General features: G+C 40.3%; 1 protein-coding gene across 2 annotated transcripts in view; it reads left to right on the forward strand.

The window, feature by feature from the left end:
• XPO6 (exportin 6) overlaps positions 1-12,878 on the forward strand; it is a 107,852-nt gene that overhangs the window by 47,772 nt on the left and 47,202 nt on the right. For both annotated transcript variants that reach the window (XM_053554829.1, XM_053554831.1), the window contains exons 7-9: positions 4,038-4,491; positions 8,575-8,701; positions 10,396-10,505. In XM_053554829.1, coding sequence (XP_053410804.1) covers positions 4,038-4,491; positions 8,575-8,701; positions 10,396-10,505 — 691 coding nt within the window. The remainder of the gene's footprint in view (positions 1-4,037; positions 4,492-8,574; positions 8,702-10,395; positions 10,506-12,878) is intronic.

The raw sequence follows: 12,878 nt of genomic DNA on the forward strand, positions 1-12,878 counted from the left end.
TTTGGCCTTTCTGTCTATGTTTCTATGTAAGTATTTGTGCTTGCTTTCTTTCTTTCTTTTTTTTTGAGACAGAGTCTCACTTTGTTGCCCTTGGTAGAGTGCTGTGGTGTCACAGCTCACAGCAACCTCAGATTCTTGGGCTCAGCCTCACAAATAGGTGGGACTACAGGTGCCCACCACAGTGCCTGGCTATTTTTTTTTTTTTTTTTTTTTTGATACAGAGCCTCAAGCTGTGGCCCTGGGTAGAGTGCTGTGGCATTACAGCTCACAGCAATCTCCAACTCCGGGGCTCAAGTGATTCTCCTGCCTCTGCCTCCCAAGTAGCTGGGACTTCTAGCTAGGACTATAGGTGCCCGCCACAACGCCTGGCTATTTTTTGGTTGCAGCCATCATTGTTGTTTGGCAGGCCCTGGCTCAGGTGTATGTGGCTAGTGCCTTAGCCGCTTAAGCCACAGGTGCCGAGCCACGCCTGGCTATTTTTTAGAGATGGGATCTCGCTCTTGCTCAGGCTGGTCTCCAACTCCTGAGCTCAAGCAATCCATCTATCTTGACCTCCCAAGTGCTGGGATTACAGGTGTGAGCCACCGCACCGGCTGTGCTTTCTAAATATAATATTTTGAATAACACAGCTTGCTTCTTCCTTGCCTATTATAAAGATGGTATCTTTGACCTTTTGTCATCCAGCTCTATCCTCTTTAAACTTACAACTACTTTCCCTCTGGTTTGCTTCCCGGATTTTTTTCTGTTTCACAAATTTCATGGCTGTGTTACTCATGCTGAGGCTCTTATGAGCTTGGGGCCTGGACAGATGCACTTTGTCATTCTGCAGAGGTAGCAGGAGGTGGGCAGCAGTCTGAAGGAGAGGACGTAGGCCTGTAGAGTGCTTTCTTCTGCACTGAGCTTGGAGAAGTCATGTTGGCCAAGACAGATTGGGGGCTGGTGTGCAGTAGTCAGCACTGAATTTACATCAGTTAAGAATAATTTGATAAAGCCAGGCCATATTTGCAGTTGTTATTAAATAGATTTCTCATTGCTAGTTATTGTCCACAGTTGTATTAATATCTGTTTCAAAATTCAGAGTATAATTCATCTAACAAGAACTACTTTCAAGGATGGATAGAAAGAGGAAATTGTACCAGAACAGGAAATTTTAGTTTCTAAGTACTTCTGTTTATGTTAAGTGATCACAGATACTTTTCAAGTAGAGTATATCCTGTGAATTGGCACATATTTCTTCCCCTGTTGTAAAGATTGATGTAGCTAATGAAAAATATTTCTACATATTTTTCCTTTGCCCTAGGAAATGGGCTGTTGAAATTAGATACCTCTAAGCCCAAGCCGTTTTATGTATACCCATTTATCTTTCTACAATTGTAGTGATGGTGTACATGTGTCATTTCACATATGATTTTAGATGGTACATGTTTTTCTATATTTAAGATTAGCTTTTTTATTGCTTATTTTTCCTATCTGCATAAACTTTCCAAATAGCTTGCCTTTTGGAAAGGAGCCTTGGCTTTAGGGCCAGACCTGGGTTTTAGCTCTAGCTCTGACCTTTTACTTGTTAAAGGACTTTGGTAAACATTTGATCTGTCTGTACTTTGGTTCTTCTTAAAGTCTATAAATGTGGATAATAGTAATACCTTAGAATTGTGAGCATCAGTGAGAATATGCATGTAAAATTTTCAGCCTAGGGTCAAACAAATAGCACAACAAATGTTAGGTATTGTTATCATTGATGTTTTGCTTTTTCCCCCCTCTAGTAATTTCATTCTGGAAAAATTTTTCTGAGCCACCAAAGAGGGATTCAACTTTTTTTTTTTTTGGTTTTTGGCCAGGGCTAGGTTTGAACCCGCCACCTCTGGCATATGGGACCAGCGCCCTACTCGTTGAGCCACAGGCGCCGCCCGGGATTCAACTTTTGAACCTACATTTAACAAGGGAAATTAAAACCTTTGTTAATAAAATCACAAAATCTTTTTTTTTTGAGACAGAATCTCTCTTTGTCGCCTTTGGTAGAGTGCTGTGGCATCATAGCTCACAGCAACCCCAAACTCTTGGGCTCAAGCAATTCTCTTGCCTCAGCCTCTCAAGTAGCTGGGACTGCAGGTACCCATTACAACACCCGGCTATTTTTTTAGGGACAAGGTCTTGCTGTGGCTCAGACTGGTCTTGAACTTGTGAGCTCAAGTGACCCACCTGCCTTGGCCTCCCTGCTGGGATTACAGGTGTGAGCCACCTCACCTGGCTACCAGATGCCAAAGGTCAGACAAGCATTCATAAAAATACTAAGTCCCATTCTTCATGAATATACAGAATAACAAAGCTCATTCACATTCCACATTGCAGTTAACCTTTAAGAAATTACTGCTCATCAATTTGTAATCTCTTATTATGGAATACTCATGGTAGTTTGAAATGGCCACTAAAACAATCTGTTGATTTTCAGTTGTATTTCCCTGTGAACCCGAGTTTTCTTTATTTAATACTTCACTGAAAACAATCCAGTGCAACAGAGTGAAGGCAAAAGCAGATGAGATAATTTACCTATGTTCTTTCAACCAGACACTAAAGAGATTTCCAAAAATGGAAAAGTAATTTTTTATGGGTAAAATATAGTTTTTGCTTTTAAAAATGTTATTTGTGCTAATATACGATGTATTTATTATTAAATAAAGTATTTAAACTTTTTTTTTTAGACAGAGTCTCACTATGTCGCCCTCAGTAGAGTGCTGTGGTGTCACAGCTCACAGCAACCTCAAACTCTTGGGCTTAAGCAAATTCTCTTGCCTCAGCCTCCCAAGTAGCTGGAACTATAGGCACCCGCCACAATGCTATTTTTTTGTTATAGGTGTCGTTTAGCAGGCCCAGGCTGGTTTTGAACCTGCTCGCTCCATTGTATGTGGCTGGTGCCCTAACCACTGAGCTATGGCGTGAGCCACATTTTCTTCTATTAACTTTAAAAATTTTGTCTTTAAGTCTTTAATTCATTTGGTTACCAACTTAATATGTGGTGTTAGGGATTTTTATTTATTATTTAATGGCCACATGCCATTTTTATTAAAAAAACAAGGTCATGATTTGGGAGAAGAGTAGAAGAGTAACTTGGAGATTAGTCCTGGAGAGTAGTCCTGTCATTATGGCCACTGCTATCTCCTGGGAAGATCTTCTACAGCAGTGGTTCTCAACCTTTCTAATGCCACAGCCCTTTAATACAGTTCCTGTAGGTCGCAACCTACAGGTTGAGAACTGCTGTTCTACAGATCTCACTAAAACTAAATTTAAGTGAAAATACTGAAGATTATATCCAGATTTTTTTCCCCCTAAGAATCAAAATCAGTTATCTTTATTAATTTCTTCTGATTGGTGCTTAAAATTGAGCATACTGATTTTAGTTTTTTATTTTTTGAGATAGAGTCTGAAGCTGTCGCCCTGGGTAGAGTGCAACCTCAAACTCTTGGGCTTAAGTGACTCTCTTGCCTCAGCTTCCAAGTAGTTGGGACTACAGGTGCCTGCCACAACGCCTGGCTATTTTTGTTGTTTTTGTAGTTGACATTGTTTTTTTTTATTTTTTTTTTATATTTTTATTTTTATTTTATTAAATCATAGCTGTGTACATTAATGCGATCATGGGACACCATAGACTGGTTTTATAGACTGTTTGACACATTTTCATCACACTGGTTAACATAGCCTTCCTGGCATTTTCTTAGTTATTGTGTTAAGACATTTACATTCTACATTTACTAAGTTTCACATATACCCTTTGTAGTTGACATTGTTGTTTTAGCTGGCCATGGCCGGATTCGAATCCTCCAGCCTTGGTGTATATGGCCAGTGCCCTACCCACTGAGGTATGGGCGCTGCCCTGATTTTAGTTTTTTTACTTCATAGGTAACTAAACTGATTTCCCTCCCTCCCTCCTTCCCTTTCTTTCTCCCTCTCTCTCTCTTTTTTATTTCTTCTGAGGAGAATTACTTGAAGTGATTTGTAAGAGATTTGGTAGTGTGTATCTTAAAAGCCTTTTTTATTTTTAGGTGACTTACTAAGTAACCTGTTGCAGAGTCCTAGTTCAGCCAAACTATTGAATCAGCCAATTCCCATCCTTGATGCGGAGAGTGAGTATATCTGTTCCCTGGCCTTGGAGTGCCTGGCCCATCTCTTCAGTTGGATTCCTTTGTCTGCCAGCATCACCCCGTCCCTCCTTACCACCATCTTCCATTTTGCACGCTTTGGCTGTGACATCCGGGCCAGAAAGATGGCGTCAGTTAATGGCAGCAGCCAGAACTGTGTCTTGGGTCAGGAACGGGGCCGACTTGGGGTCCTAGCCATGTCCTGCATCAACGAACTCATGTCCAAGAACTGTGTGCCTATGGAATTTGAGGAGTATTTACTGCGTATGTTCCAGCAGACTTTCTACCTCCTGCAGAAAATCACCAAGGATAACAATGCCCACACAGTGAAGAGCAGGCTAGAAGAGCTCGATGAGAGGTAATGAGAACAGGTGTGGAGCTGGTGTGCCCTGAGAAAGGGCCCGGACTGTTTATCATGCTGTGCTGCATAGCATCTGTAATCCTCTTTGATTTCAGACTATGGGGCTCCTGGTGAGGAAGAGAAAGGTAGGTGTGTACCAGTAAGTCTAAGATTAGCTGGAAGGGATAGGGTGGTTAAGGGAAATGAGTTGAGTTTGAAAAGTGATTGTGGATTGTGTAGGTTTGTTGTCTTTTCTCCCCCCATCCGTCTCCTGTCCTCCCTTCCACTCCTCTTTTCCCCCTTCCTCACTATTTGCCTGCAGGTCTGAGGTGGTGCAGGAACTGAGACTGCTGCTCATGCGTAGCCAGGAACAGGAGAAGAGGTCCATGGAGGTACAGGAGTTACAATCACCTTTTTCACTTGGTGTTGCTTGTCAGTTTTTACTATTTGACTTTCCCAAGTGAACATCTTGCAGTATATAGGAATGTTTTTATTATCAGTTTTACACAAATGGCAAGTTTCCATCAAAAGGTAGGAGAAGCCAGGTGTGGTAGTGCATGCCTGTAGTCTCAGCTTCTTGGGAGGCTGAGGTGGGAAGATGGCTTGAACCCCAGGAGTTAGAGTCTAGCCTAGGCAACATATGAAGACATTGTCTCTTAAAAAAAAAAGAAAGAAAGAAAAAGAAAATAAGAGAAAGGAGAGATGTTACTGTAGGCACAAGTTAACTAGACACACACATCTATATTTCTTTGTTAATATTTTCTTGAATGAAGCCTAATTATTTCTTCTTACGTTAAAAGGTGACTCCATTGTAGTACATGGAGGCAGGGCCTTATTTATTTCTCTTACATGTGATGTCATTTATGTATCTTGTAGCTTTCATTGACATGATGTTTCTGTAGAAAAAACGAGGGAAATTGGACACTTATATTATGAATAGTCTTTTTGACTATTCAGAAACTTTCAAGTAGATAAATTATATTGAATTAGTAAAGATTTATAGATTGCCTGACGGCAAAAGCTGTTAATATTAGATTGCCTTTTGTTATTAAGCTCTTTCACAGTAAAGCTCTTTTCTTTTTCTTAGAATAAATATCAAAATATAAAGTCAGGTGCCTAAAATAAATTTTAAGCACTTTTTATTTTTAATTATTTTTTAGCCCCCATCAAAGGAAGAAGACTTTCAGTGCTTTTTAAATTGAGCAGTTTCTAAAAATTTTTCTGAAGTTAAAAAATTGATTCATAAGATTTTTTTTTACTTTGGTTTATTGTAAACAAGCTTTTTTTTTTGAGACAGAGCCTCAAGCTGGAGCCCCGGGTAGAGTGCTGTGGTGTCACAGCTCACAGCAACCTCAAACTCTTGGGCTTAAGTGATTATCTTGCCTCAGCCTTCCAAGTAGCTGGGACTACAGGCGCCCACCACAATGCCTGGCTATTTTTTGGTTGTAGTTGTCGTTGTTTGTCAGGCCCAGGCTGGATTCGAACCCTCCAGCTCTGGTGTATGTGGCTGGTGCCTAAGCGCTTGAGCTATAGGTGCCGAGCCTATAAACAAGCTTTTATGTGGCATTTTACTTTGTATAATTACAAAAGAAGAACTCATCTGCTATGGTAGTTTTTAAAATTACTACTTGGTGATAGCTTTCTACATATGAATTCAGAGTTATCAAAATTCACACATTTTTATGTCTTTTCTAGCTTTGAGTAGGAAAGGCTGTATTATCTTCATATGTTAATTTTAAAACCTAGCTGCTTGTAGTATCAGTTGGTTTGTCTTTTACTCAAGCACAATATAGTCACAGACACTTTGTTGTGGCTCACATCTAGATAGTATAGAAATACCGTGGTTTATCTGTGTGCTGGTTTTGTTATGTGTAACTTCTGTGCTTTTGGTTTTATATTTTAATCCTATGCTTCCTATTGCCCTGTGAAAGCTGAGAGGTACCTGGGAACAGAAAGGTGACATACCTAATGCTGTGTGCTTGCTTCCTGATTCTGGAGTCTCTCACCACTAACTCTAAACAGCTCCATCCATTCCCATTTGTTTAGGGACTGCTTAACCAGGTCCTTATCTTTTCTTCTCCTCTATTGCCTTTTTTTCCTAACTTCCTACTGTTCATTAGCACCTGTACCAGAAGGTGGGCAAGGGAAAGAAAATGAGGTAAAATAAAATCTGTAGTTTTAGGTGCTGAACAATTTTGTTTGTATTTTTTAAAATTGGGTTTCAGATTAAAGTAGAATTGAGATTGCTTGGTATTTTGCCCGTGACTTCTCTTTCTTTGTTCTTTTATGGGTGGTAGAGCATGAAGTGCACCTTTCTCAAGAACAGTAAACTGGTTGAGCACTTTGAAGGTCCATGGGAAAGTATAATATAGTACATGAGCTGACTGATGAATGAGGAGTTCCTACTCTTGAATCTTAGTGATTGAGGATGTCAGGGAGAAATCTGTGTGTACTTTCCTATTTCTATAAACAATTGATTTTAGTGCCTTACTATTTTTTAAGTATATGGCCCCATGATCCATAGAGGCAGCCATTCTCCTTATCAAAATTTTTTTTCAAAGCTACAAATAAACTCTCATATATGTGAGCCAGCCATATGGTCCGACAGGAAGGTTGGCCACCCGCAGGGAGGTAGGTTCCAGGAACAACATGGGGCACTTTATTTCTGGGCCAATTTTGCTTTTCTTTCTTTCTTCTTTATTTCTTTTTTTGTTTTTATTTATTTCTCTTTTAGAGACAGGGTCTTGTTTTGTCACCAGGATAGAGTGCAGTAACATGTTTATAGCTCACTGCAACCTCGAACTGCTGGGCTCAAGTGTTTCTCTTGCCTCAGCCTCCTGAGTAGCTGGGACTATTGGTGTGCACCACCATACCTGGCTAATTTTTTAAAAAATGGTTTTTTTTTGTAGAGATGGGGTTTCACTATGTTGCCCAGGCTGATCTCCAACTCCTGGCCTCAAGCATTTCTCCTGCCTCACCCTTTCAAAGTGCTGGGATTATAGGCATGTGTCACTGTGTGTAGCCTCAATTTTGCTTTTCTGAGGATTAGTCGTCTTCTACCCCTTTGTTATTTCACTTACCTCTGCTTTAAAAAAATAGCTTTTTGCAGTTACGGGTTTCAGAATTGCATTTAGCCATTATTTAATTTTTAGTTAAGGCCTAGTGTTATCTTTACGTTTTTTGTTTGTCTCTGAAATGTGATTTATGAAGATATATTCATCTCATTTTCTAATCACCTTTTGGTATTTAGGGGCTTAAATGACAGTTTCTGAAATGTGAGAGTGATGATGTGCTGTGTATTTAATAATGAAAATCTCTTATCCTTGCAGCTGTGACCCATACTCTTCTGTGAAGTTATTTTGTGAATATAAATGAAAGGGGTATTCACTGTGATGTGAAAGAAAGAGCACTGGATTGGGAGTGGGTGATAGTCTTGTTCTGCCATGAGCTGGCCGAGTGACTTTTGGCTGGTCACTTCATTTCTCTGGGCCTTGTCTGTAAAATGGAACCATCAGGCTTATGTAGCTCTAAACAGACATCCTTATATTTGGAACCACTTTTAGAGTGGATTGGGGTGTGCTATGTTTAATTAGCAACAGGAGGCAGAGGGGTGGAAAAATGAACAATAGATTGCAAGCCTGAATATGTTTTACCTGGATGCTATGCCCTTTGTATAGCCTAGTTTTGTTTTTGTGTCTTTAGTGCAGTTCATTTTAGCCTCCTAGCAAAGATAATAAGCCTTTTAGACTTGCCAGAAATAACACAGTGACCTGTCCATCAACTTTTTAACGTCATTTCCTTTCACTTTAATTGGGTCATAACACTAATGAATTAGAAAATATAAGAGCACTAGCTTATAAGAAGCCTTAGTAGACAGTGTCTGAGGATTAAAGTTGCTTTTCTGCTATGTTTCAGGTGGTAATGGAATGAAGGGTTGCCTGTCCTGTAGGTAATTGTTGCAGGCCTTTATATTTTTTAACTGAAAACATACTATAAATCTGTATAGATCTGTACTGAGTGGAATTTGGATTGAATTTAAGCTCTCTTCTAAAGAGGTGGCTGGGTTTCTTATTGGTGCCTTCTGTTGTCTGTCTCCTTTAGTTACATTGAGAAGTTTACAGACTTTCTGCGGCTCTTTGTGAGTGTTCATCTAAGAAGAATTGAGTCCTATTCTCAGTTCCCTGTGGTGGAGTTTTTGACACTTTTGTTCAAGTATACATTTCATCAGGTAAAGCACCAAAACTGTCCTCTTCCAGAGAAAAAGTCTATCTTGTTATTTTCAGTAGAAAGAACTTAATTTTATTTCCCGAACATTTACATAATGCTTACTATGTTTGTGTATATTAACATGTTTAAGTTTCATAACAGTCCTATGAAGTATGTGTTATTATTATTTAATTATCTCCATTTTATAGATTAAGATACTGAGGCACAAAGAGCAACTTCCTCAGGGTCATACAATTAGTAAGTGGCGGAGCCAGCATTTAAATCCATAGTGTTTGTACTCTTAACCACTATTATGTTAGAGAAGCAAAATACAGAAAAAGTTTGATTGAAATTGGGGCCTTTGGTTCTATTCTGTAACTGTCCCCCAAACTGTATACAGATTATATACAGTAGATTATATAAGATGATACATACAGTAGATTATATACAGTAGAACTTCCATAGTTGACCTCCTCTCACCACTGAGTACTTCCTCAAGTTGACTTCATTTTCATAGACTAGACGTGCACCACACGTACGCATCAGTACAGTAGGCCTAGTTCCATATGTTGATCACCTCCGTATGTTGACCAGTTTGTTACAGGCTGCTGGGTGGACATCTTAAGACAGTTTTTGTCAACCTTCCTAATGCTGCAAGCCTTTAATATAGTTCCTGTGGGTCATGACCCACAGGTTGAGAACTGCTGCCTTACGAGGTTCTGCTGTATTTCGACAGTGTCCTGGTGTGGTTCCCTGCTTCACTCTTGCCCACCTCCAATCCATGCTCCACTTAACCCAATCTTTAGTTATGTTTTGGCAAATTCTTTATATGCCTGTATAAACTTCTGGATCTCCTTGTGGATCAGAAATAGAAGAACACTGATCCAAGAAGGAAGAAGGTGGTAGTATTAATTCTTTTCATAACTGATCTTGCCACCAAATATGTGAATCAATGAGGCAGTCACTAGGAAAACAAATGGGTTGTTACAGGTGGTGAGAATTTGAGTGAATATATCAGGGATTGGGGGCCACCGTTGAATCTGAGTGTGCGTGGGAAGGACTTGGTGTTGGAAAGTATGGTTCCTGCATTTTGCGTAGAATAGACTCTCAAAGCTCTTGAGAAAGGTAGTCAGTGCCAGATTGTGGGGACTAGGATCCTACAAAGACTTGTGCTCCTCACTTTGTTGGGCCCATTCTTGTTAGAGGTTGCTCTTAGCCTGTTAAACACCCTTACTTTTGCAAATAGAGTGCCCTGAGGGTCAGACTTAATGAGCTCATTATCAGTCTGTTACATAGGAAGACTGTGTTCCATCCTTACATTCCAGTGGGTGCACCTGTCAACTGTGGAGCCACTAAAACTTATTTTTGGTTTTCTAATTATTCACAGTGGAAAGAACACTGGCTGTAGGAAAAGGGACCTGCTCCTACCCCTGACTTTGGAATGGCTTACATCTCTGGATCTCAATTTCTTTTTCTCTAAAATAGATTTGAATTAGCTGATTTTATAACTCAGTTTGTTCCACACAGTGTCTCCCTAATGATGTGCTCTCCGGTGCCCCATGGTGAACACTGACTAGAAGCACTGGTTTTGGTTAGTGGGAAACTAAGGGAACATAGGCTTATGGTTTTACTATTCTGATAGAAGCAAACACTGTATATTTCTAAGGAATAGTTGCATTAAATAATTTCATTGCCTGGATTTCTTTTTTACCATAGCCTACTCATGAAGGTTACTTCTCTTGTTTGGATATCTGGACACTCTTTTTGGATTATCTGACAAGTAAAATTAAAAGTCGTCTTGGAGATAAGGAAGCAGTTCTCAACAGGTAAATTCCACAAACATAACTAGAAATAGTCACTTTTTTTTTTTTTTTTTGCAGTGTTTTGCCGGGGCTGGGTTTGAACCCACCACCTCCGGCATATGGGGCCAGCGCCCTACTCCTTTGAGCCACAGGCGCTGCCCCTAGAAATAGTCACTTTTACCAGTTATTCTTGTGGTTTAAAGGGGCAGCCATACAGCTAAAACACTTCAAGGAAACTGAGTCACATAAGCTGTTAGGCTTACATGCCATTGAACACTTTCTTTTTTCTTTTAAATATTTTCTTAAAACATTTTTTCTGATTAAAAAGTAACATTAATTCTTAAGTACAATAATGTTTTTGTGTGGTGTGTTGTTTTTTAAATTTTTAAAAATGAAAAAAAATTGTTTTCAAAAGACCCTTATTTTAGAGACATGTACTGAAGTATTTATTGAATAAAATGATTTGACATCTGGGATTTACTTCAAAATAACCCAGTGAGGGATAGATGGGAAGTGGGTTGGTGTAGGGAAGAAACAGCTGGCTGTGTCTTGGTAATAGGTATTGAAGCGGTTGATAAGAACTTGGGGTTCTTTTATGTTCTTACTCCTTTTGTATGTGTTTGAAAATTTCCTAAATAAATTAGTAAATATCTGTCATAAAAAAGTGTTATTTTTAAAACTAGGAAAAGATAGAGAAAAAATAAGCCAAGTTATTCATAATCCCACACTCCAGAGACAATTGCTTCTTTGCTTTTTATTATATTTAATTAATTAATTTATTTATTGAGACAGAGTTTCATTTTGTTGTCCTCAGTAGAGTGCCATGTGTCATAGCTCACAGCAACCTCAAACTCTTGGGTTCAAGCGAACCTCAAATTCTTGGGTTCAAGTGGTCCTCTTGCCTCAGCCTCCTCAGTACCTGTGACTATAGGCGCCTGCCACAATGCCCAATTATTTTTAGAGATGGGGTCTCACTCTGGCTCAGGCTGGTCTCAAACTTCTGAGCTCGGACAGTCCACCTGCCTTGGCCTCCCAGAGTGCTAGGATTAAGGTGTGAGCCACCGAGCCTGTTTTTCTTCATTATATTTCTTAAAAACAGAAAGTAGCACAAAGTTTGTCCCCCCATCCCATGTTTCTCAAACTCATTTTTCTTTCTCGCAGGAAGAAAGTATATTCCCTATATAATATGATCATCTTAGTGCCATTGAGTGGGAAGATGAGAAGGGGAAGTTGGAAATTCAGCATGCTGGCTTGGTGCTGGTAGCTCAGCAGCTAGGGCGCTGGCCACATACACTGGGACTGGCGGGTTCGAACCCAGCCTGGGCCTGCCAAACAACAATGACAAGTACAAAGAAATAGCGGGGCACTGTGGCAGGTGCCTGTAGTCCCAGCTACTTGGGAGGCTGAGGCAAAAGAATCGCTTACGCCTAAGAGTTGGAGGTTGCTCTGAGCTGTGATGCCACGGCACTTTACCGAGGGCAACATAGTAAGACTCTGTTTCTTTTTTTTTGGCTGGGGCTGGGTTTGAACCCGCCACCTCTGGCATATGGGACCGGTGCCCTACTCCTTGAGCCACAGGCGCCGCCCAGTAAGACCCTGTTTCAAAAAAAAAAAAAAAAGCCAGTATGCCAGGGAAATAATAGCAGGATCCATATATGGGGAAAGTAAAAATGGCTGTTTTCTTAGCAGAAATATACTTGTCATATTTTCAGTATGTGGCTGCATTCCAATCACATACTGAACAGGCAGTTTGGAAGGAGGCAAAAAATATTTTACCTTGTAGAATCAGAGTAGTCCTATTAAACTAACTCTGATTCTTAGGTTTCTAGTGCACGGGTCTAACTATGGTATGATGTTGCATACTTGGTGATGTGGCTCTACTTGATCACACTTACCTAAAAGAGTACCTGCATATTTATTTTACTATTTGGTTATTGTTTTTTTATTTTTATTTTTTTTGACAGAGCCTTAAGCTGTTGCCCTGGGTAGAATGCTATGGCAGCACAGCTCACAGAAACCTCCAACTCCTGGGCTTGAGCGATTCTCTCTCTCTCTCTTTTTTTTTTTTTTTTTGCAGTTTCAGGCCAGGGCTGGGTTTGAACCCACCCCCTCTGGCATATGGGGCCTGTACCCTACTCCTTTGAGCCAAAGGCACTGCCCTTAAGTGATTCCCTTGCCTCAGCCTCCCAAGTGGCTGAGACTATAGGCGCCTGCCACAACGCCCAGCTATTTTTTGGTTGCAGCTGTCGTTGTTGTTTGGTGGGCCCAGGCTGGATTCAAATCTGGCAGCTCAGGTGTATGTGGCTGGTGCCTTAGCCGCTTGAGCCACAGGTGTCAAGAGACTGAATCTCACTCTGTTGCCCTGGGTAGAGTGCCCTGGTATCATTGTAGCTCACA

The sequence above is a fragment of the Nycticebus coucang genome, chromosome 12, assembly GCF_027406575.1.
Source record: "Nycticebus coucang isolate mNycCou1 chromosome 12, mNycCou1.pri, whole genome shotgun sequence".
Classification (NCBI taxonomy): Eukaryota; Metazoa; Chordata; class Mammalia; order Primates; family Lorisidae; genus Nycticebus; species Nycticebus coucang.